Consider the following 26,735-nt stretch of genomic DNA (forward strand, 5'->3'; position numbering starts at 1 on the left):
CTTTTACTCTTTATTACTTTTGTTGAGGTGCGTGCGTGTTTGTGTGTGCGTCTTTGTGTTCAGAACTGAAGCCATTCAGTTGCATCTGCTTTGATCTACAAAGAGGCAACACACTATCAGGCTTATGTGGAGATGGACCCCTCACAACCTGCAGTTAGTTTTCTTAAAGTTTTCATCATAATTGCCTGTCAAAGCAAATAGGACCCTGGATGACAAGCTCTATTGATCCTTGTTTATAATGGTAAAGCTGTCAGAGAGCACTCACAACTCACGTGGTCATATTGCACCATTGTTTAATAACCAGGTTCATTTACACAATGATATCAACAACAGATATACAGCGAAGAGTCATGTTATACAGTACCTCCTAAACACACTGATACGACTACTTCTCATCCTTAAGCCCATGACCCACATCATTCCAACACACTTTGCTAGTTTGGGAGGCAGAGCAGAGGCAGCTCCACTGATCACGTCCAACCCAGATTTGGCTCTAACAAGGGTTTGAATTCGTTCTCCTGCTATGCCACCAAAATGTGGAATGCCCTACCAAAAGTGGTGAAGGAGTGTAAAACCCTACTCTCCTTCAAAACTGCCCTAAAAGAGTACCTACAAGTGGCTGCAATTGGAAACTGGCCCCTGCAAAAGTCCAAACCTAAATATCACTGGGATTGGTATTTAAGACAGTCAAAGTCAATACCCTCATACCTGTCTAACTACTTCTCCAAAGTGAGTGACACACCCACAGCCACAACACTAGAGGGAGCGACCATGATATGATCTGGTACCACACAAAGTTACAATGTGGAATGCCCTGACACCATCCAATAAAGGATGGGAAACACTGGTTTCTTTCAAAACTGGCCTGAGAATTCTTACATTTCAGACTAATAAAGTATTCAATCAATCAATCAATCAATCAATAATCATGTCCTGAACATAATAAACCCCTGCTCATTGTTCTCCATAAAAATCATATTATTAAATTGATGGTCAGCCACATCTAAACATCTATTTTGATGGGCCGTGTCCATGGAGAGAAAAGGCTTTATCTCCCACGTGTACAAAAAGGCAGGAATTGTAAACTTACACTAACATTAAGACTTCATATTTTTGGAGGTTGAACAGTGACAAGACTTTTAGGTCCTAAACTGTAACACATGGTACAATATACATCCATGCATAAACACCATGCTGTTCCTTCTTCTGAGAACACCTGCTGGCTTACTCCTCCTCCAACTGCTCCACCACCTGGCGCAGCTTGTCCACCAGCACTGTAGAATAGAGAGAAATATCATTTATTTTGTGGGAGGTTTACAACTACACCAAAAGGCATGAGTTGAAATGACCAAAGGGGTACAGCACCAGTGGCCAATGAGGTTAGGGTTAGAGGAACACAAGAACGCTCGCCCTGGGTCAAATCTGGCGACCTCGTAACAGTCACCATCAGGTATTCCTAAACGTAACCTCAGTAAAACAAATACAAGAATACAAGAACCGCTGAGGACGATCGGTCCGTGGAAAAAATGGGGGGGAGTGTTTTGGGGCGAGTGTTCCGGTTACCAGTTGGAGAGATAAAACCGGTGTTATTGATGTGAAACAATAAAATAAACTGTAATTTAATGCATTTTGAAACAGTTTGCATTTCCGGTCTGGAGTGAGTAGACAAACCGGGATGAGACTCTTCACCCCATTGGAATAGTTTGCCCAGTCTACTCTAAATAGTAATTGGACTGCTTTACAACGTATTTCACATTCACACATTGATACCAGAGGAAACCATGCAAGACACCAACCTACTCATTGGGAGCAGTTAGGGGTTCAGTGTCTTGCTCAAGGACACTTCGACACGTAGCCAGGAGGAGCCAGGGGTTGAACCTGGAACCTTCAGATTCCAAGACGCCCGCTCTACCTCCAGAGCCACTGCCGCCCCACAACTCTACACTGTCTTCCCTGGGATAACACTCAACCTGGGTCTAAAAGAAGCTTACCTCCAGCTGTTGGCCTTTGGAAAGGGTTGTACCCACGACAGGCATTGATCAGTTCTCTCAGCTTTTTAGGACAGTCCTCAGGAAGTGGTTCTAGCACTCGCTTCTCCGCACACACTCTCTTAAAGATGTGGAGATCTGTGGTACAATCTGTTATGAGAGACATGTGTTATAATACATACAAAGTGTAAAGAAAGTGTGCAAGAAAGGTACAGTCTGCGTTAACCACTGTTTTCAGGACACATACCGTCAAAGGGTTTCTTGCGCGTTGCGATTTCCCACAGGACCATTCCGAGACTGGGAAAAGAAAAGAAAAATACAGTGTGGTTTGGTTCATTAATTCATTTCAGTTATTGGCTCTAGGTCCAATTAGAATTAATTGGTTATCCTCTGAACTTTATTGTATTCATGCATTTTATTTGTTTGTATGTTTTATACTATGTTATTATTCTTATTACTGTAGAGGACTGACCTGTAAATCTCACATATCTTGCAGTATGGATGGTTGACACTGTCCAGCTCTTCAGGTGATCGGTAGCGCAGGCTGCACTTCTTTGGGCCCTTAGGGCTCCTTCTCAAGGACGTCTCTGTTTGTGCCAGCTCCAAACCACCCAGCTAGTGACAAAACAGACAGCCAACCAATGAATGATAATACTAAAATATAATAATTACCTTAGGAAATAGAGAAAAAGGTGTTGGTAGCAGTGACTGATGTCCATAAAACAATATTTTTGAAAAATGTGTTTGGAAGTGTTGCATTTGTTGCATTTTTAGCCTCCTTCTGGTTGTTTATGTTCAGTTAGCAAAACGTTTTTTTAATGGTAGTGGATAGAGAGAGAGGATATTTGTCCAGCCAAGCACAACAGCAACCAATGGGCGTGAAGAGACTTGACAAAGGGACAATTAGCCGAAAGAATAAGATTACAATTGTTACATTTGAAAGATTATATACATGCAGTGAGCTGTGAACAAAATCAATCAAGGCTAAATTAATCATTTTTAGTAATTTCATACCAACTTAATATAAAATATATGCTTTATATTTAACTCCGTCATACCTTAACTCTGTAGCCTTCAGCTACGATGAACTTGTCGCTGGTGATGCTCCCATGGACTTTCCCTTTTTGTTCTGCCTGATGTAATCTAAGAGGAAGCAATAGTAGTCAGTGTGTCATTTATCAGAATCAACTTGTAAGAGATTCAACAGAAGTCAAAAGCTTTATTAGAATGACATATCATCTCTGTCGGGTGGCTCATACTGTATGCCCAAAACAATTACTTTTCAGGATTCAAATTAAAAAATAGCAAAAGTAGCAGATCTACAAGCTCAAAATGTGCTATTTTCTTTTGTGTTTGACGCTCTCTAGTGTGATCAAATAGGGCATTAATACGGAAAAAACACAAAAAGTAAAAATATGGAGACAGGAGGTTTCTACCTGACAGCAACAATATGATTGTGCCAGTGCATGATTTGATCACCTAAATCACTAAAGATTTAGCACCAACATTCAAGTCAGATTTTTACTTATTGAACTCATTCTGAATCTAATTGGTTTGTTTTTCTCTTCTCTACCAAAGACTTTCCACTGAGAACTCACCTGTAGATGCCCTGTGCAGCATCCAAACACATGCGAGCCTTCCTGACCCAAGGTAGTTTACACTTCAAGTTGTCCAAAACCTCTCTCAGACTTCCCTTGGCACAGTACTCCATGACTATCTGTCCTGCTGGCAGGGAAAAGGAAATCTCATAGGACAGTGGTTCTAAACCTTTTTAGGCTGCGACCCCCAAAAAGAATCACAATTGAACTGGGGACCCCACCCTGATAAGCACTTGGAATTGTAGGAGTTGAGGCATTACATTTAGTCTGACTCGGTTCCCACAGATAAATATTGTGAAAATAACAGATCCACAAGCTCACAATGCCTCGCACAGCGAGGCGTTGTGAGCTTGTAGATCGTATTGTGAAAATAGCAGATCTACAATCTCACAATGCCTCGCAAAGTGAGGCGTTGTGAGGCAATTTTTGCCTCTTTCTTATATTACTTGACAATTTATCCAATGTTTGACCAGTTTTTAGTTTGTTGATGCATCGATGATTCATTTAATTTATTTTTTATTTTTTATTAAAAAGGTCTTAAAAGTCCTTAAATTGTCACTTTACTGTCATCTGGGGACCCCCTCAAAATCATGACCCTGGGGGTCCTGACCCACAGGTGGAGAACCACTGATAGGAGACAGGCACAAAGTAGAAAAATGAAAGCAGATGATGACGTGGTTTCAATAATGCTTCTCAACAAGTAAAGCACAATTATAAAAATGACTCACCACCGCCACCCTCAAAACAGACTCCAAACATCCGCAGTATGTGTGGCGATTCATAGTTCATCATGGTTGCGATCTCCCTCTCGAATATCTTCATCACCTCACTTTTATGGAAATAATACAATACATAGATTAACACCCAGCCAGACCCACTCTCTCCCCACACTGTACCTGATTGACAGTAATGTTAATCTATTTTGTTCATTTACAGCAGTGGTTCTCAAACTTTTTCATGCCAAGGACCCCCAAATTGATATGTATTTGGCCGCGGACCTCCTTCTGAAAATAATTTGTGCCAGGGACCCCAAGAAGAGAAGAAGTGTGTAAAAAAAAACATTATTCAAACTTTTCCAAACATCTCCGATATATTTCAAATCATTTAAAAAATGTCCAAAAATATTTATATCATTTATTTTAAGCCTAGAATCAAGCCATCCAGGCTCCTGGTGAATAATGACCATAAAACATTTTATTCTGTGAAAAATAAAGGGTATTTAAATGAGCAATTAACTTCACAGAATCATATATTGTATTATTATTATTATAGTATAACAATTTGATCAATTAAAAACGTGTGCCACAAACCCTGGTATAGTGATCTGTGGACAGAGGTATATTTTGATGGCCACAGGATATTTCATGTATTCTCCCTTGTAGACTTCACAGATGTCAGTTTTCATGATGGGCGTTTTGGGATGATCAAAGATCAGGTCCCTAGGGACGATCTTTCGGATGCCTTCAGGAATGATCTCAGTCTTCTGAACTGATGATGGCAAAACCACCAATGAGATTAAAGAAGAAAACAAAAACATCAGACAGCTGTCAGTGAAACTAAATCCCTTAAAAAAACATTGATAGCGCAGTCTAAAGTCACTGAGGGATACTGCTGTGAACATATGACATGACAAAACTGCATTCTATATTTACCACAGTGACTGGGGATTCGTTTTTCCTTAATTGTTTTATTCAAATTGAAAAAGTCGATATGCAAAGCATAATGTGAAATGTCTAACAAATAAATAACCCTTCCTCTGAAGTCTGGGATGGAAATCATCCAGATGTATTATGGGTGAAATACAAAGTGGTATAGTTCACAAACCATGCACTATATTGAATGATATGTGGCAACTGACCTTCAAGTTGTTTACTTACGCATTTCAATCATTTGTTTCATGTCTGGCTTAGCATCCGGTTTCAATGACATAGCATCCAGTTTCCCCTCCACAGTATCCTTTTGGTCCACCACATATTGTAGCACTGTGAAATACATCTGATATTAAAGCCAATCACACAATCAACATTAACTTCATAAAGGCATACCTACGTACAGCTTACATTTTAGACATTAGACACTGGTTCAGTAGAACCAGTGTCTACACTATTGACTATACAGTCAACACTGGTAGACTAATAATAATAAAAATAATAATAATCATTAGACCTATTCCAAATTGAAATTCAGTTTTCAGCTCCCATACAACGCAAAAAAGAAAGACAAGACCCCCCTCCTCTCACATTTCTTGGTCTCTTCATGATCCTTCTTCCTGGCTGCCTCGTACTCTTTCCGTTGAGAATCTGCATCAAACAGCTTAGGATCCATCTGCACCTGCAGATTCAGGGACAGCACCTGGAACGCGTTGATGAGACGGTCATTAAGGCTCTCAAACTCGTCCCCGTAGTTGTAGGTGTTCCAGAACCGCCAGATGATACTGTTTGTATCAGCGTTGTATATTTTGACGACATCCGCAGCAGACTTGAGTGTGAGCGTGAGCTCCTTGAGGGCCGTGTACATCTTGGAGTCGGGAGAGATCTGGGCCCTTTTTCCCTGGATGGCCCTCAGCACTGGCTCCAGCCCTTTCACACGGTCTTTCAGACGTGTGCATCGTGTCTTGTTGGCCTTGACCTCCTCGCAGAGAGCGTAGAGTGTAGTCGCTATGTCAAAGATGTCGTCTATGAAATCCATGACTGAAGGGAGAAAGGGGGACAGATAGGTTGAACTGCAATAGACTGAATCAAAATGTTACACGCACAAGCAACATTTTCACCATGTTTAAAAGGATCCCTGGCTAATAAGCCAAACATGCCTTACATGCGTTCCATAAATTCCATAGGGCTAGACCACACATGGGCAAATGATCATCAACTTGCGACGGGCATTGCCCATATTGAGTGAAAGATGAACAGTTTCTAAAATATTTAAAAGGGATAGTTCACCCCCAAAATGACTCGATCGATTAGTCCCCCCATGGAGACTTGAATTCATGGATATTTTTACGTTTTTATCGCGTTCCTAAGCCAATCATTTGATGACCGGCAGCGGTTCCGGTAGGGTGTCTTCTACCGGAACCGCCTACCGGTCTGCTGGTCATAAAATGATTGGCTTAGGAATGCGATCAAAACAAAAACATATCCATGAATTCAAGTCTCCATGGGGGGACTAATCGATAAAGAAAAAGTAATCTTTTGGGTGAACTATCCCTTAAAGGGGAATACCATTCATTTTCAACATTGAACTATGTCTTTAATACACCTTAGAGCTATTGTGTGGAAATAAGAAAAAAGTCATGATTGAGGTCATGTGATCAGTGACATACGCACAGTGTACTTTTGGCTCCGCCCTCTAGCCTCTCTGCACTCACTAGAATGGTGAATCTCACTTCCAGCTGAAGCAGTGCGCATGTAGTAGTTTATAATGGTATTATGGTTACATATCACATTTAGCAAGACATAGTACTTGTAGATAATAGATATCAATTGGCTGAAAATGCTCTAATAAGTCTTAACTTTATATTCAAGACACACTGTTTCAGCTTGAAGTCAGATTCCCCATTCCTATGAATGCAGCAGCATAGAGGGCGGAGCCAAAAGTAAACCGTGCGTATGTCACTGATCACATGACCTCAATCAATTCTCCAGTTCTAGAGGGGGGGGGGGACTTTTTTCTTATTTCCACACAACAGCTCTAAGGTGTATTAAAGACATAGTTCAATGTTGAAAATGAGCGGTATTCCCTTTAATGTGTTTTTTTCCCTTCTTATTAGCCAGGGATCCTTTTAAACATGTTCTTCAGGTACACCTTCAGGTACACCTTGGGAAAACTGAATCCATTCTCTTTGGGACCAAACATTCCCTCAGACAGATGGATGTAAATGATTTCAAGGTCAAAGTCGATGGCACAATTATCTCTAGCAAAGAAGAGATTACCTATTTGGGTTGTATTCTCGACAAATACCTGTCAGGTGAAAGCATGGGGACAAAGGTGCTCAAAATAGTAAACCAGAGAACCAAATTTATGGGCAGAGTTTCCTCTTTTGTCAACCCTCAGGCCCTCAGGACCCTCTCAGGGGCCCTGATTCAACCACATTTTGACTATGCTAGCACCTCCTGGTACTCCAACACCTCAGTGTCACTGAAGACTAAGCTTCAAACCTCCCAAAACAAACTGATTCGGCTACTCCTCGGATTGGGGCCCATGACCCACCTTTCTCCCACCCATTTTGCCAGCCTAGGCTGGCTCAGGGTGGAAGACAGGGTTAAACAACTAAAAATGGGAATGGCCTTCAAAATTGTAAATGAAAATTTGCCCGATATGCCCCCTATTCCCGCATATCTGAGTAAATACCTCCAAAAGGTTAGTGACACCCACAGTCACAATACCAGAGGGAGTGCAAACAACAATTTGGTACCACCCACCCATAAAACAAACATGGGCAAATTCTCCTTCTACAGCACTGCCACCCAGGTTTGGAATGGTCTAACCCCATCCCTCAAAAAATGCAGTTCGCTGGGCTCATTTAAAAGAGCCTTAAAAAATCACCTTTCAGGAGGCCAAAAGAGGAGGTAGTACCATTTTCCCGTTAGACAGCCGACCCCCCCCCCCCTGTTCTTGTACATATCTTTCCCCCCTTTTTTTATTCCATTGGTTGTACATAGTGTTGTATATATATATATATATATATATATATATATATATATATATATATATATATATATATATATATATATATATATATATATGTATATGTGTGTGTGTATATATATATATATATATATATATATATATATATATATATATATATATATATATATATATATATATATATATATTTTTTGCTGTTTTATTTTTTATTTCTTTGTGTAATGATATTCGAACTGTGGTGCCACTATATATGTCTATGAATTGAATACCAAGGCCCTCATTGGAAACAAGTCCGCAAGGACTTTTATGAACGGACCTGTCAGACAAAGTATTTTAAATGTAAATGTGTTGTTTTACATTCTTTTGCCTAATAAAATATTCAATCAATCAATCAATGTATTATGATGTCATAGTTATACACTAGTAAGGATACACATGCTGTCTAACTCGTCTAACTTCAATACTGCAACATGACAACAAAGCGTCTACTCTAACACCAAATGCTACCTCGTGTCCATCGTCACCTACACTTCTGCATGTATACACATTTGTCATTGCTACATGCACGCTCCTGAAGGGTGCTTTTTCCTAGTGTAAAGAACAATGAAATGGTGAAACTTGTGGTTTAGAGCGGCAGCTCCTAAACGGGTCAGCTTTGGCGAATGTGCTTTCAAAGGACTCTGCTGTGCAGTACTTTTAGTGTAGTCACAAATGGAGGTTCCGTGACCATCCTTTGCAGTGGCGTGCACAGACATTTTGAGGGGCAGGTGCTCAAGTAAATTATACTTTTTTTTGTTGACTTGGTCTGCTCTTTTTTCCCTCTACACCTATACCTCTTTGCCAAAAATAGCCGATCTACAAGCCCACAACGCCTCGCAGCGCGAGGCGTTGTGGGCTTGTAGATCTGCTATTTTTGGCTAAAGTTCTCCTCAGAAAAGGGATGCTAGGTTTCGAGTGGTTATGGTAAAAAGAAAAATCATATCACATAAAGATTTGGCGGACCCCCTGTAGTAACTCTGAGGACCCCCTAGGGGTCCCGGACCCCCTGTTGAAGACCCCTGCTGTAAACTGAAATATTTTTTTTTTCTTCTTTTTTCAAAAGGGCACTTCTGGTCAAGAGGGCAAAGGGCAGGTGCTCTAGCACCACCTAGAGTCTATCTGTGCACGTCCCTGATCCTTTGGCAAGGATGGTTTGACGATTGATTTGACCTCTATGGACCCTTTAAAAAAGATTTAGCCCCCAGGTCCCTCCCAAAAATCCCGGCATTTTTTGCTAGACAGCCAAATTCAAAATGGCGCCCGGCGCCATCTCTAACAATTAACTTTTGATCTGGATGACCTAGAATCATGTATGAAGGCACTTTTCCATACAAGTCAACCATGAGGATTCCAAATCTGACACAATTTTAATTGTAAGACCTCGTTTTGACTGCGAAATTCAAGATGGCCGACATCCAGTAGAGTAAAAACGTATACCCAGGGGGCAAAGGGGGGTATGCTGCATTTGCCCTGCCATAAAAGGTTGGCCACCAGAAATAATATCTATGACCCAGTAGGATCACAACCTATATGGACAACAAGGTCACCTTGCTGCTGGAAATCCAATATAGCCGCCTCAATATTATCAGAAAATAGCTTTGGCAATAACTTTTGAACCAGATGGGCTAGAAATAAAAACTTGGTGTCTATTTCATGGTTTCAGAGCATGAGAGACTCAATGGAATACTTATCTTTATGATTGGGTGTGTCTGGACCTTTCATTTGCATATTTCCAAGATGGACGCCACGCGAAAATGAGTTTTACTATGACTTTTACAGTGACAGCTGGCTGTTATGGCAAAAAGTCTGCTTTTTAAGTAATATGAACACATTTGGTCAGTTTGAGCTTTAATTTATATGTTGTCAATATGGCAGACCCACACCATGAGTCTGGTCAGAGTCGTGTAATCCGGGATGCAGAGATGGTAGTCAAGGCAGCAGTGGAGACTAACCCATTTACAGTGAGCACATCATCCATGATCAACATATCTACAGGACAGTGTGCTGATTCCACAGTCAAGGACGACTTGATGAGTGTGAAAGAACTGGGTCTGAAGACACTGTGTGAGTCACTGTCCAGTGAACAGAAGAAGACAAGCATAATGAAGCTTAACACTTTCTACACTCAAAACACAAAATCTAAAAAATCTAAGGGGAAAACCTCAGCACCTGGCAAGAGCAATGAAATTACTGCCCTCCTGCGCATGACCCAAATCATAGCCAGTGGTGGAGAACTCAACCTTGTTGACTTTATAGGCAACCACGAGTGCAGTGACTTCCCTCTTCCAGGAAGATGGCAGGATGAGAACAGGTACCAAGGCAGTTAAGGTCCTGAAAGAGGAGACCAAAGTTGCATGCATCCCTGACCTGCCTACAGAAGACATAAAAACAGCAGTAGTTATTGATGCCATGTATGCCATGCGCCATTGGTCGTTCCTGAAAGGTGAAGCATTTGGAACAATCGCTGAACGATACCAACGTCTGCTGTTGAATGATGTGCCTGCTGGCACAGAGATCATTCACTTCTGTTTTGACCGGTACAGTGGACCTAGTCTTAAGACAGCTGAGCAAGAACACAGATATGCTTGACCAAAACCTACCAAAGAATATGAAGTCAGTATGCATTACACAACTCCAGATCCTCAGGAGTTTTTTGCTGTGTCAGCTAACAAGGCAAACCTATTGAGTTTCCTCTGTGACGAATGGTGTGAAAATGAGAAACTTAAGTCGGCCCTTGGTCCAACACATCTTTACCTGGGTGGGGGGTTTAAAGAAGAGACAAGGAGTGTGGTGATCAAGGAGGGGTCTATTGAAGATGTCCCTGCACTAGAATCCACACAACAGGAGGCTGATACAAGAATAATACTCCACACCCTGTACAGTGTCCAGAATGACAAAGTTGACAGAGTTGTCATCCATGCCAATGACACAGACATCATCATCATGTGCCTTTACTATGCAGCAACCCATCTCAGATGCCTTCCAGAGCTGTGGGTGAGAACAGAGCAAAATTCATACCTTCCTATCCATCAAATGGTATCAGCACTGGGGCTCCCACAGTGTCGTGCCCTGCCCTTTATCCATAGTTTAAGTGGCAGAGATACTGTACCACCAGCTATCCCTTCTTCACTGGGAAGAAGGCATGGTTCAAGGCCATCATGCGTCTCGATCTCTGCACTTGAGGAGTTTGGTGAAAACTCTTATGATTCCCTCTCAGATGACGTCCATCAATAAGGCACGAGACCTCACAATTGCTGTATATAGATCCAAAGCGGACCACCAGGAGGATTTTGACCTGAGTAAGCTTAGAGTGTACAAGTTCCTCAATAATAGATCAACCCTCTTAAAGCTCCTCCCCCGACAGAGAATGCCTTTGACATGCACCTGAGAAGAGCTGTTCTAGCAACCATAATAGATAAATGTGCACATATCGCCAAGCCGGATATTCCTTCTTTCACAGAGTATGGATGGTCTCTCAGTGCTAGCAATGCAGTCCCCCTTGCATCTACCGAGCCAGCCTGGCCTGTGTCAATGAACAAGGCAATATCATGCAGCTGTATCAAAGGCTGCCAAAAAAAACTGTTCCCGTGCAAAGAAGGCAATTCCATGCTACTTAGGATGCCGTTGCCAGGGACTAGAGACATGATGCGGCAAGATCAGTGCAACACATGACAACAGTGACAGTGAATTGCATTGTACCATAGTATCATTGGCTTGGCACCATAGAGGTAAAAATGAACCTTTTGTAGGCAACCTCAACTCCGCCTTTACTCTATTTGTCACTAAGTAGTCTATCTTTTGTTATGTTACTTGAATGCATACCACTATGTTAATTTGTATAGCCCTAAAGTTGAAGTTTTTGGCAAGTCTTGGAGTGTGCATGTGTCTGTTTATATTGTATTTAATTTATTAAAATGATACATGAGATATATTGTGGGCTTTTTCTCCGATTTTTCTCTGCAATCATCCCCACAACTATAGATCTATAAATCAATAAATCTGAGGGAAAAGTTAATACCATACATTATTTATGACTGCAGCCATATTGACAACATATAAATTAAAGCTCAAACTGACCAAATGTGTTCATATTGCTTAAAAAGCAGACTTTTTGCCATAACAGCCAGCTGTCACTGTAAAAGTCATAGTAAAACTAATTTTCGCGTGGCGTCCATCTTGGAAATATGCAAATGAAAGGTCCAGACACACCCAATCATAAAGATAAGTATTCCATTGAGTTTCTCATGCTCTGAAACCATGAAATAGACACCAAGTTTTTATTTCTAGCCCATCTGGTTCAAAAGTTATTGCCAAAGCTATTTTCTGATAATATTGAGGCGGCCATATTGGATTTCCAGCAGCAAGTTGACCTTGTTGTCCATATAGGTTGTGATCCTACTGGGTCATAGATATTATTTCTGGTGGCCAACCTTTTATGGCAGGGCAAATGCAGCATACCCCCCTTTGCCCCCTGGGTATACGTTTTTACTCTACTGGATGTCGGCCATCTTGAATTTCGGAGTCAAAACGAGGTCTTACAATTAAAATTGTGTCAGATCTGGAATCCTCATGTTTGACTTGTATGGAAAAGTGCCTTCATACATGATTCTAGGTCATCCAGATCAAAAGTTAATTTTTAGAGATGGCGCCGGGCGCCATTTTGAATTTGGCTGTCTAGCAAAAAATGCCGGGATTTTTGGGAGGGACCTGGGGGCTAAATCTTTTTTAAAGGGTCCATAGAGGTCAAATCAATCGTCAAACCATCCTTGCCAAAGGATGGTCACGGAACCTCCATTTGTGACTCCACTATTTAGACATTCACATTCAAGCACCGAAGGCTGGTTTGTACTTAGTGCTTGTGCACCAGTGACGACAAGCTGTGAGCAAGTTTTTTTTTAAGGGTTATAGGTTTCTTCAGGTCATAATACCAGTACCACAACAATCTATGTTGTTTTTTCTCTTTCTTTTGTCTTTCTTCGGACTGCCCCCACGGGCTATAGTGTAATAACTGGCCCTACAAATACCCAACCTCTGAATCTCTGAAATCTAGACAAGACAAACTGGTCCTGTTGTCTCCCTGCTGTCAAACTATGTCAAAAATTACTTCTTAATAAACTGGATCATGATTCTATGTCTCTAGTAAAGCAGTTCATTTGAAAAGACTTAATACAATACTACACTTTTCATCTTTATGAATATCCTACAGCAGTAATACCTCTGGGTATCTTGTATTGTTGAATGCCACAGATGGCCCTGACTGAAAAATACTGTTAATGTAACTCAGAGAGTGTAAAAGGGAACTGACACTTATACAAAGCAAAATCCTCTACACTCTCACTGTTAAATGAACAGTGAGAGTTCATTTATATTGATACAGACACAGTGCACATATCATACTTACTGCAGCCAGACTCAGTGCTGTAGCAGGCCTACAGTCTGCTCTGTACTGTAGAGAGAACTGTGGAACTTAACAACTACTTAGCAACAAACTGATTTCAATAAAACACATTAAAGAACTTAAAGAGCTCATTTACCTGTAGTGAGTGTGGATGCAGGACGCCTGTTCACACCGAGGACACTGAACTGAAACTAGACTACAGCGTGTTTTTACAAGACTCTGCTCCTCCTATTTTCTCTACTTCCTCTCTGCCTGACAGTGCGCCCAGGAAGGAACAATGATTATTCTGATAAGTTTATATGGATACAAAAGCCTTGCCCTGGTAATCAAGACAAGACAGAGGGTGTCAATGCCTCTGAACCAAGGAACAAAAGGTTTATCAGAATGACTGTTGTGACTCACATCTCACCTTGACTCTCTAGTGTAGCACAATGGCCAGGAACTCTGAATTGATTGCATTACAGCTGAGCCCACACAAAGTTGGGTGACATCTCTGCCTAGCTTACAGTACTTGGTCAAACTCAGTTCTAAATACAAACCTTCAAGTGTTTTACCAATTAAATGGAATATCATGGAAATACATGTTCTCATGTTTGAAATGCTAATTTTAGTCCTGGATATACCATAATTATAACTCGTCGTTGTCTGTCAAAGAGCCCAGTTGGGGCAGCTAACAAACGCAGTGACTGGGCGCGTCCTCTCCATCGCTAACATCTTCTGCTATGCGCTCTGTGTGGGAGGCATGCGATAATCCGATGCCTTTTCTCCGACTATGTGGCATCCGCGTGCGGTTAGGGTTAGGGTGCGGGTTTGGTTCGGGTTTAGTATTGAAACGTCGGAGCGCTGCGCTGTCGGAGGAATGCGCTGTCGGACTAACGTACTGCACCCCATCCGTGGTCTTGTCAATACTTCAAAGCAAATGATCCACAGTGTGTATGTCAGTGGGGGGAAGGACCTTTCACCATCGATGGACTCAGGGCACTCCATGAAGTGTGTCCTTAAGGGTCCATTTGGTTATAAGAACAGAAGACATCATAATGCATCTTTCTGTGTTCTTAACTGTCATATTGGGCGATAAGGCTACACAACACGTCAATTCTCTGAAATGTCAGCCTACAAACCTCATATCCTGAATAAGGATTTTTGTCTCCGTGGGTAGAGCTACAGTGAAGGGGGAGGACACAGAGGGAGCTAATAACGAGCCAGAGGTTGGTACGTCTGGTGAACAAACGCATGTTACAAATGACAAACCACCAGTGGTGGAAGAAGTACTCACATTTTGTACTTAAGTAAAAGTACCAATACCACAATGTAGACATACAAAAGTCAGGTATAAAAAAATACTTGAGTAAAAGTACAAAAAGTATTTGCATTAAAATGTATTCAAGTACTGAAAGTAAAAGTACTGGATTCTTAATATATAGGACTAGTTGTTAAAGATCCCTAAATATTCAGCACAACAATTGAATGAGGTTGGAGATGTCCACTTGGGTGGGGTGGAATTTGGCAATAATCACTTGGTGCCACCAGTACGACACATCGTCAGTTGTGTTCCCCGACCTCATTGGGTGTTTCAGCCATTTATCACAATACACCCTCTGCCGAGGTTGGCCCACCACAGGCTGATCAGGCCTGGGTGTGTGTCGCACGGTGGCACCACGTGTTCTTTTAGCAGCCCATGATGCGTCCCTACGTTTCAGCCACAGCCACTGCTCCGTTCTGCTGCAGTGGCAAGTTCTTTGATTGCCTTCCGTTGGGCCTGTCCTCTGATCCCTACTTCCTTCAGGAGCCTTGTGGTGGAACTGGCTACAACAGGGGCGCTGGAAGTCATTTATTCGAAGGGGGGCTGGGCTGGGATGGTTATGTTCACATGGGAGGCATGCGTTAATCCGACAGACCTTTTCTCCGACTATGTGGCATCCGCGTGCGGTTAGGGTTAGGGTGCGGGTTTGGTTCGGGTTTAGTATTGAAACGTCGGAGCGCTGCGCTGTCGGAGAAATGCGCTGTCGGACTAACGTACTGCACCCTGTTCACATAACCATCTAATGCAAAATGTATTGTTAGACTTGTAACATTTAAGATATCCTCCAGCATATAGTGTTTTTTAAACACTACACATGTTTTAATGTAAACATTTCAAAAATGAAAACAGAAAATGTTTTCAAACATGTTTAAAAATAATTTCAGAATAATAGTAAAAAAAAGTCCTTACATTTAAGCGGATCTACAAGCTCACAGCGCAGCACATATAGCAACGCGTTGTGATCTTGTAGAGCTGCTATTTTCACTATTTCTAAAATAGGACTTGAGTGACTATATGTATTGTGTCTAATACTCACAGGCTTTTAAATCCAATTCCAACCACCAATTCCAACAGGCATTTGCAGTTATTTCACCCCCTCTATCTGCACACCTTCCTGTCAATGAGCTTGTAAATGTTTTAACAGTACCTGTACACAAATCCTCGACTCAATTTCCCCTTTTAAAACTAAATATGTAAAACCTAAGGCCCTTTTGTGGCAAAATGAAGAGACTAGAGATATAAAAAAGCTGTGCAGACAGGCAGAACGTAAGTGGAAGAAAGACAAGCTCAACTCCTCTTATATCATTCTGAGAGAGCTGATGTCCAGCTATCAGTCCGCCGTTATGAGGGCTAGAAGTGGTTATTTTTCGAAACTTATTGCTGACCACTCCCACAATCCCAGGATACTGTTTCAATCCATTGAATCTATTATAAACCCACCACCATCTCAGTCATTAGAAGCTTCTCCAAAAACATTTGAAGAATTTCTACAGCACTTTATGAATAAAATTGAGGTAATTAGACAGGGGTTGTCTCCGAGTCTGAGTGATCAGGTCGATAACCAGCAGCCACTTTTTCAACTCTCCTCCTTTGAACCCGTTGAATTGAAACACTCACGGAAACCATCTCTCACATGAAATCCTCATCTTGCCCACTAGATATTTTGCCTTATCTCTTTTATGAATTTTAATTCAATTTTTGAATCAGGTTTCCGGGCACAGCACAGCACTGAAACAGCACTTTTAAAGGTCACAAATGATCTTTTAATGGCTGCGGATGTCGGTCACTGCTCAGTTTTATTTTTACTAGACCTGAGCTTGGATTTTGACACGGTGGACCACCGTTTGTTATTGGACCGCCTGAAAAATTGGGTTGGCATTAATGACGTAGCGCTCGAGTGGTTTCGCTCATATCTGACTGGTAGAGAATTCTCGTAATTGGGGAGGCCTCCTCATCACGGGAGCGGTGACACCGGTGGCCTCATCCCGGCAGTGGTGGCCTAGTGGTTAGAGGGGCGGCCTTGATACCGGAAGGTCCCTAGTTCGATTCCCCAATTCATCACATCAATCATGAATCACCGCTGAATAGCCCTTGAGCAAGGCTTCCATGCAGGGTCTGGCTGTAAATAAGTAGTAAATTAGTCCAACACCCTGGGTAAACAACAAACTTTGCTTTACTTTGCTTTGCTTTGCCGGGCTCCCCTAAAATGTGGCGTTCCCCAGGGGTCAATTTTGGGTCCCTTACTTTTCACTACTTATATGCTTCCTATTGGCGATTTTATTCGCACACACGGTATACATTTTCACTGCTATGCGGATAACACCCATCTTTACATCCCCCTCAAACCCGGTGTCACTGGAAACATGTCCCACCTTCTGTCATGTCTGTCTGATATTAAACTCTGGATGTCCCAAAATTTTCTCCAGCTAAATGAAACAAAATCTTTTGGCCCTCAAAACGCCACCCACCCTTTCCACTCCAGACTTGGAACACTGTCCTCAAATGTAACCCTGGCTGCCCGTAACCTAGGCATGATGTTTGATTCCAACCTCTCCTTCAACCTACAGGTAACAAAAACTGTCCAATCATGTTACTTTCAATTAAGGAATATAGCCAAAATTAAATAATTTCTGTCAGTCGCGGACCTTGCAATAGTCATTCATGCCTTCATTTCGTCAAGATTAGACTACTGCAATTCCTTATACTCCGGCCTGAGCAAAAAAGTTTTATCCCGTCTACAACTAGTTCAAAACTCTGCCGCTAGGCTTTTAACTAATACTAGGAGGCGTGACAATATCACTCCTATATTGGCGGCTCTCCATTGGCTACCTGTCAGTGCAAGAAGCGATTTTAAGATTTTACTTATTACTTTCAAAGCCCTACATGGGCAGGCTCCCAAATATATCTGTGATATGTTGGAGCCCTAAAAGCCGGAGCGTAACTTAAGATCCTCAGGCAAGGCTCTGTTGGTCGCTCCTACAGCAAACCTTGTTACCCGGGGTGAGCGGGCTTTTTCAATCCGGGCCCCTGGGCTATGGAACGTCCTCCCCGAGAAGCTGAGGCCGGCACAATCGGTGGTTTCTTTTAAATCTCTCCTGAAAACACACTTGTATGCTAAATGTTTTTCTTAAGTTTATTTGTTTTTAATTTTTATTGCTGTATATTGTTGTTGTGTTATGTTGTTACTATTGCTTGGTTGCTTTTATTACTTGTTTTGACATGTCTGTAAAGCACTTTGGAACTTTGTTTAGAAAAGCGCTATACAAATGAAATCATTATCATTATTATCATTATCATTAATACGGTTGGGGACCACTGTACTGTAAGAAACAATAATAAAAATGTTTCAAAGTAAAAGAGCCGTACAGTCGTCATAGAAATGATGACGCACGACACACGTGTATGAGTCAGGAGATTTGTGATGCTATGACACAGTGACCTGTATCTTGCGTCATGACCCACATTTTACCAGTGGTGGAAGGATTCACATATTTTGCTTAAGTAAAAGTAGAATAACCACAATATAAAAATACTCTGTTACAAGTAAAAGGCCTGTGTTCAAAATGTTACTTGAGTAAAAGTATAAAAGTATTGGATTCAATACAGACAGGCAGACAGGCAGGTACGTGTACACACACACACACACACGCACGCACGCACGCATACACGCACACGCACACACACACACACACACACACACCCTACCCTGGAAAGGATAGAAAAGTTTGCAGTGCTAAAGTCATTATTCAAGGTGGAGAATACATACGCCCTGTTTCCAGATGAATCCCACTCCCTGAAATCACTGAAGAAACCAAATGAACGTATTTGCTGCACAAATCCAGGGGGCGGCTGTCAGAAACTGCAAGCTTCATCTCCCCCTCCGCTCCAAGAGGAGGCGCCACAATGGGGTTCAGTGGTACCTGTGGTGGTGACCTCACTTCCTCCCACTATAAAAGCAGGACTGGATTCCCGTTCTCCCCTTGTCCTTTGTCTCCAAACACATGCAGCCGGCCTGTGTGTGTGTGTGCGCCGTGTGCTGCTGATGTACTGATGTTTGCCATGCGTCTGTTAAAGCTGCTATAATGTAAGTTCCAGTGTTTGACTTCTAGTGATGTGGGTTATATTTAACCCATTGAGAAATGAAGCCGATTCTACATGTCTCCTGAATCTCAACAGTATTCTGAAAAACGTATGTTTCTATATCAGTGGTGCTCAATCCTTTTCATGTTTTTGGCCGCGGACCCCCATCAAAATATTTTGTTCCAGGGACCCCCCAGAGGCAAAGAGTTAAAAATGTTCGCTTTAAAAATATATATATTCAGAAGATTTGCACACATTTTCACGATCAAAAAAAAAATGCGGATCTACAAGCTCATAGCGCGGCACTCGGTGCCGCGCTATGAGCTTGTATATCGGCTATTTTTTAATAGCCCAAAGTGTAAAATAATGCTTTTTTAGCTCAAATCTAAAAATAACACAGTTCCAGGTCTTAATGGGTTAAGAATTGATGAACTTGAGTTATAAGGATATTTAGACGTGTTTAATATTATGAAGTAAATACTTGGCCAATTATTATTTTGCTGATTTACAATACCTTCATGTATAATATGATTTAAAGGCCATATTTGTGTTTCATATTTTATCTGGCATGATATTATAACTTGTTTCTTTGTCTTTGTTTAGAACCATGGCAATCATCATGAAACTCAATGTCGACACTATATCCGGCTAAATAAACTGGATATTTGATTGCAACCTTTGTTTCCTGGTGGTTTGTGGCTCCAGTTTGAACTTTAAATCCACACACACACACACACACACACACACACACACACACACACACACACACACACACACACACACACACACACACACACACACACACACACACACACACACACACACACAAAACGACTGATCTACAATTTGAGTAAATGTACTTTAAGAACTTAAAAGTAACTTAAGTGAGTTCAAATATTTAAAAGATGTTTCTGCCAATATAAAGTTATTTTAGAGCAGTCTTAGGCTAATACTAGCTTAATGAAATGAACTCATGAAAGGCACCACTCTCTTCACACTGGGTGTGATTTTTTTTAACTCATGTTGCTATAATCAGTGGTTCTCAAATATGTTTCATGTCAAGGACCCCCAAAATGACATGTATTTCTCCGTGGACCCCCTCATCTCAAAATATTTTGTTCCAGGGACCCCCAGAAGCAAAGATTTGAGTTAAAAATGTATATGTATCTTCAAGGATTTGCACAGATTTTCACGTATTATTTTGCAAAAATATCAGATCTACAAGCTCATAGCGCGGCACTCGGTGCCACGCTATGAGCTTGTAGATCTGCTATTTTTGCATAGCCAAAGAAATGTTAAAATGACACAGATGCGTTCCTGGATTGAATGGGTTCAAATGGAGGTTGATGGTGGTGGGTGCACTCGGTGCCGCGTTATGAGCTTGCTATTTTTTGAATAGCCAAAGAAATCGAAGGTGACACAGATGCGTTCCAGGTATAATGGGTTAAGTCTGTCTAAGGAGTTTTCCTTCATTTTTATGCAGTGAGTGAGTCTTTTTCTGCCAGTTTTCCAGTATATTCACTATAAATGTTGAGATAGAGCAGTGGTCCTTAAAGTGGGGTTCAGGGACCCTTAGGGTTCTTTGAGGGGGGTCCAAATGGATCCTTGCATCTCCTAAACCTGAGCATACATATAATGTAACCAAGCTTGGTTACATCTGTACATTCTCAGAGTTATGGGGGTCTTTGAAATTAAATAATGTGAGAACCATGGGATAGAGAGGAACATGCCTGCAGTGAGCAGGTATCAACATTTAACCTCTTGAATGAAATACATTTGCCTCTTTGTTCTTGTCCAATGTGTGAAGAGAAAAACAATTCAACCAAATACAATAGATGAAAAACATACCTAACATGTATCCCCCCTCATACTGTATGTGTGTGTATGTGTGTGTCATACTGTATGTGTGTGTATGTGTGTGTCATACTGTATGTGTGTGTATGTGTGTCATACTGTATGTGTGTGTATGTCATACTGTATGTGCGTGTCCAGCATTTTATTTTACATTGACAGCAAAACTGATTGATTTGATTTTCTGTATGACATACATTTAACAGAATCTACAAAGTTGCACACTGTATGCGAGAGATTCATTGCAAGAGATTGGACATGATTCACGTTGACACTTTGTAGCCTGTAATTTGTTAACAGATTATGTCATTGTGACACACACAAGACAAGAATATGATAAATAATCACTTACTTCCACAGTCCACACCCTCTTCTTCTGAAGAACCTGTAGAATGCGTTTCACTTTGCAGGTTGCAGATCCGCTCTGGGTCTACAGCAGATATTGCAGCAGATACGGAAACATTGAGTACATGTACATCAGTGGGTTCAATACCATTTTCGGGTTTCTGATCCAAACAGGGATGACATAGCTTCCACTACCACCATCAAAAGGATAAAGTGAAACTGGATAGGTCACACCCTTATAGGAACGACACAAATAACATCACGTCCTTGTCCTGAATACAAATTGTCACTTTATCGCCACATAATATTCACATTCTGTGTGACTCAAGTTTGCAAAATATGCACATAAGATATGTAAAAAAGAATGGGCTGATTGCCATGCCACTTGTATTCATACTCCCAGGAACATTGACTGACCCCATGACCCCTTTCCTCTAGCGCCAGCCTTATGCGCCAAATCTCCATGTTTTCTGTGATTTAAACACACTTAAGCTTTTTAATCATGACACTTTACTTCACTGTGAAGCTTTTGGGGCTCCTACGATGGCAATGTCAGTAGGTTCAAACCACATTGGTTTGGTTGGGTGAGAAGGAACAGCACTGCCTCAGCATTAGAGAGGGGTTAAAACTATTTTAAATGGCCTTTATATCTTTTAATGCCTTTATACCTTATATAAAGCACTTTGAATTGCTTGTGTTCTAAATAACCTCAAGGGACTATAGCTTCAAGGACCACTAGAGCAACCCATTCATTAAATTGTAACTAGAAAATGACTTCAGCCAGCCATAGACATAGCTCTGTTGTCTGGCTCTGATACCAACACCACTCAGTGCTTGATCAATAGACCCCTTAACAGACGACGTCACACTGATAAGAACCAGTATGCACGTGCAGGCCGCCACCAAATGAAACCCATTCTGTCAGGTCTCACTAGGACGCGCCTCACCAGCCAACACACAAGAGGAGGTTGAATGAACTGAAACCAGAGAAACCCTGAAACAATATGGAATATCCCTTAGGAATATGGCCTACCCCACAGAGCATTACATTTTGCTGTGTGCTATGAGTTTCCAGGGGGTTTGAGGAAAATGAGATGCTGCATCTCGAGGGGCTTATCCTCTAGTGAAACGTTAAAATAAATACATGAGTATGTGATGATGAGTTCTGTTCTGTGGATCATCATTGTCCTGTTGATCCTAAAATACACGTGGACATTCTTACCAAGAGTTCATTGCTATTGTAAAACGGTGGCTGAAACGATTATGATCTTAATGACTCTACTGAGTCTGGATTACTTGCTCTAACGAGCTGTCTGGATGACAGTGTGTGCTGCTTTTTAACCACTTAAACCAGGGGTCTTCAACAGGGGGTCCGGGGCCCCTAAAGGGTCCTCAGAGTTACTACAGGGGGTCCGCCAAATCTTATGTGTGTTTTTACATTAACCACTTGAACCTTAGCATCCCTTTTCTGAGGAGAACTTTAGCCAAAAATAGCAGATCTACAAGCTCACAACGCTTTTTTTGCCAAAGAGTTATAGGTGTAGAGGGAAAAAAGAGCAGCAAAAGTTTATATGAAACACAATTGCATTCAGGGCCCTGTTTCGTTCAACACTTTGCCAAAAATAAAACCGATCTACAAGCTAGAGACACGTTGTGAGCTTGTAGATCGGTTGTTTTTGTCAAACGTTTGCCCAACAATAGGGACACTAGGGTTCATGTGGTTAACAGTAGCACAGCAATTCCCAACCTGTGGGCCCCCAAATAATTGTCAAAACGACTCCTAGTGTTTTCATTGTGATACCAATAAATAGGAACTTGAAGTATTGATCCAAGCCGTAACTCCATCAATTGATTGATCATTAAAACGCTCTGAAAATGCACACGGCCCACCAGTAACCAAATGGCTGCCGTGTGCGGTGGTCCGATGCGGTGGTCCGATGGGTGGGCCACGAACGCTTTTCGAGATTTTCAAGTGGGCCCATATCCATAAAGAGGTTGGGAACCACTTCTGTAGCAGATTTCTAAATAAAACCCCATTTACTCCTGGGTTAACTCTGTAATGAAAGCCTATGAAAACTCATCGGAACCATTCCCGTTTATGAAGCCATTTTCTGTCTTTTCCACTAGAATGAATCCAGGTCTGTATCACCATGCAGCCCCAAGTGTGCTTACTGTTCAGACCTGAAATTATAGGTTTGTTATCAAAATAATCCTGTCCTGTTGAACTGCTGTGGTGCCTTCCCTAGTAGTTTTATATTATATCTCTGCTGTCCGGCAGAAACCTGTGGAGATATATATAGGAACCAATGTGTGTAGCTACGGGGGAACACATTAGGTGAGACACCCATTCATTTATACTTGTGATTCATTCCAGTTGTCAATAAAGCTACCTAAAAGGATACACGACCGTCTCATCTATATTAGTTATAAAGTATACTAATAGAGCCTGTTACATGGTGTCAGAAGTGCCGAGTCCCGTCACAGTGATTGTCGGAGGCCGTTAAGAAGAACGTTTGTTGAGTGCAGAAACGGACGTTTATATAGAAAGCCTGGTCGGCGTTGCTAAGCTGATATGCTAACTAGCAGTTAGAAACTGTAGTAGTAGTAGTATAGCAGATAGCTACCGAGTTGGGTAAAAAGAGACTGAGTGCTATTGAAGACAGCATCGCGTGGTCCTGCTTGCCTGGAAGAAGATTTTTTTTTGAAAAAGAAAACTTTTAAAAATCTAAAAGTAAAAAAACAAAAAAAACAAAAAAAAAAACGAGTTAAACAGCACAGAGAGAAGATGATGGATTCCCTGTTCTCCATAAGTCCACCAGAAAACTTTGATTTCTCAGACTTTCCAAGCTGGCCCAATTGGATCCGCAGGTTTGAGAGGTTCAGGGTTGCTGCTGGACTGGACCAAAAGGATGAAGACTATCAAGTAAATTCATTAGTTTACACCATGGGTGATAAAGCTGATGACATTCTGTGCACACTGGGCTTGAGTGATGCAGACAAAAAGGAATACAGTAAAGTAAAAGCAGCTTTTGATAAATATTTTGTTTGCAAACATAATGTGATCTATGAACGATGCAGATTTAACAAAAGATGCCAAGAACCAGGTGAATCGGCTGAATCGTTCATTTCTGCAGTTTATAAACTAGCAGAACACTGCCAATATGGTGCACTGCAGGAGGACATGATCAGAGACAGGTTGGTGGTCGGCATAAGACACCAGGGCCTGTCAGAGAGTCTGCAGATGGACAGTGAGTTAACGCTGGCAAAAACTGTCCTAAAAATGAGGCAACACGAAGAGATTAAGAAACAGCAGCCCACTGTACGTGAGACACGGGAGGCATGCGTTAATCCGACAGACCTTTTCTCCGACTATGTGGCATCCGCGTGCGGTTAGGGTTAGGGTGCGGGTTTGGTTCGGGTTTACTGTTTAATGTCGGAGCACTGAGACACATAGCCAAGACCAGAGAGAAGCTAATGTGGATATGATGAAGTTCAAGAAAAAGTTTCAAAAACAACCTCAAACAGGGAAAAATGCCCACTTCAAGGGTCAAAAGGACTATGAAAAAGGGCAGAAGAGCTGTGGTCGATGCGGCAAAGCACCACCACATTCCCTGAATGACTGTGCTGCAAGAGATGCAGAGTGCCGTAAATGCCACAAGAAAGGCCACTATGCAGCCCTCTGTAAAACAAGGCCAAGCAGCGTGGATGAAATCCAGGAACAGGAGGTAGAGACTGTTTTCTTGGGACAGGTGTCCGCAGGTGGACAGTCAAAAACGGGAGACATGCGTTAATCCGACAGACCTTTTCTCCGACTATGTGGCATCCGCGTGCGGTTAGGGTTAGGGTGCGGGTTTGGTTCGGGTTTACTGTTTAATGTCGGAGCACTGCGCTGTCGGTGGAATGCGCTGTCGGACTAACGTATTGCACCCGTCAAAAACATGGCAGAAGACACTGATGTTGAATGGCCAACAAACCACCTTTAAGCTGGACACAGGAGCGGACGTGACAGCCATTCCAGCTAAAGTCTACTCAAAGACGCAGCATGGCCCACTCACCACTGCAACAAAGAGACTGCTGGGACCGGGCGACAATGCTCTACAAGTGAGAGGTCAGTTCAATGGCATCATAAAATACAAAGAGCAGACAACTGAACAGCCAGTGTTTGTCATACAAAGATTAGCTACCCCACTACTTGGCCTGCCAGCAATTGAAGCACTGCAGTTAGCCTATACGGTTGACAGTATTCAGGAGCAGACAGCTGACATTAAAAGGCTGTATGCCAAAGTTTTCACAGGCCTGGGATGCCTGCAGGGCATGTACAAAATTAAGCTGACAGAGGATGCCAAGCCCTATGCATTGTCACTGCCCCGCCGTGTGCCCATACCCTTGATAGACAAAGTCAAAGAGGAGATCCAGAGAATGGAGACTCTGGGAGTGATTGCTCCCATCGATGAGCCCACAGAGTGGTGCGCAGGGATTGTTGTGGCACCAAAGCCAAACGGAAAGATCAGAATATGTGTAGATCTGACACACCTGAATCAATACGTCTGCCGCGAAAGACTCATTCTGCCGGCAGTTGATGAAACCCTCGCCAAGCTATCAGGAGCGAAAGTGTTTACAAAACTCGACGCCACAGCTGGCTTCTGGCAGGTGCCACTGCATCCAGAATCAGTTCCCCTGGCAACGTTCATCACACCGTTTGGGAGGTACTGTTTTCACAGATTGCCATTTGGGATTTCGTCAGCACCCGAGCACTTTCAGAAGAGACTGACACAGATGCTGTCAGGACTGGAAGGAACAGTGTGTCATGCAGATGATATCCTTGTCTTTGGGTCATCGCATGAACAACATGACCACAGGCTGAGCAAAGTGTTGGAGAGACTACAGAAGGAAGGGCTGACACTCAATGATGAAAAATGCCAGTTTGCTGTGGACCGTGTCAAGTTCCTAGGTCACATTGTCAGTGCCCAGGGGCTAGAAGCAGACCCAAGTAAAATTAAAGCCATCACAGACATGCCCACACCCACGGATATCGCTGGTGTTAGAAGATATTTGGGCATGGTGAATTATGTAGGGAAGTTCTCGCCACGTATTGCAGAGCTCTCACAGCCCATAAGGGAGCTGCTCAAAGCTGACAGCGACTGGGCGTGGGGGAGTATGCAGCAGCGGGCGTTCGAGGAGCTGCGTCGGGAGCTCAGCTCTGCCGCTGTCCTGGCACAATACTGCCCGAACAGAGTGACAAAAGTTGCAGCGGACGCTTCCTCATTTGGACTAGGAGCGGTCCTGTCTCAGAGGCAACCGTCAGGCGAATGGCGCCCAGCCGCCTTCATATCACGCAGCATGACAGATGCGGAGCGTAGATACGCGCAAATTGAAAAAGAGGCGCTGGCGCTGACCTGGGCGTGTGAGCGCTTTCAATCCTATTTAATAGGGATGGACTTTCTGATACAGACAGATCACAAACCCCTCATTTCCCTGCTGGGAAGCAG

The 26,735-nt window shown here is 42.3% G+C and overlaps 1 protein-coding gene across 2 annotated transcripts; it reads right to left on the reverse strand.

Annotated features, from left to right (window-relative positions):
* Positions 1-276: 276 nt before the first annotated feature.
* Positions 277-13,887, reverse strand: LOC311039545 (mixed lineage kinase domain-like protein). 2 transcript variants are annotated; one of them, XM_084049489.1, is made up of 12 exons: positions 13,804-13,887; positions 13,671-13,727; positions 5,827-6,276; positions 5,464-5,568; positions 4,897-5,074; positions 4,315-4,415; positions 3,587-3,710; positions 3,047-3,131; positions 2,461-2,603; positions 2,236-2,285; positions 1,992-2,138; positions 277-1,274 (listed from the first exon to the last, which is right to left on the reverse strand). In XM_084049489.1, exons 3-12 carry the CDS (start codon positions 6,272-6,274, stop codon positions 1,225-1,227), a joined length of 1,431 nt encoding a protein of 476 aa, XP_083905615.1. In that variant the 5' UTR covers positions 6,275-6,276; positions 13,671-13,727; positions 13,804-13,887; the 3' UTR covers positions 277-1,224. The 2 variants fall into 2 exon arrangements, with proteins under 2 accessions (XP_083905615.1, XP_083905614.1); XM_084049488.1 differs by having other exon boundaries at positions 3,587-3,713.
* Positions 13,888-26,735: the final 12,848 nt, after the last annotated feature.

The sequence above is a fragment of the Gymnoscopelus microlampas genome (assembly GCF_963454915.1).
Source record: "Gymnoscopelus microlampas genome assembly, chromosome: 23".
Taxonomy (NCBI): Eukaryota; Metazoa; Chordata; class Actinopteri; order Myctophiformes; family Myctophidae; genus Gymnoscopelus; species Gymnoscopelus microlampas.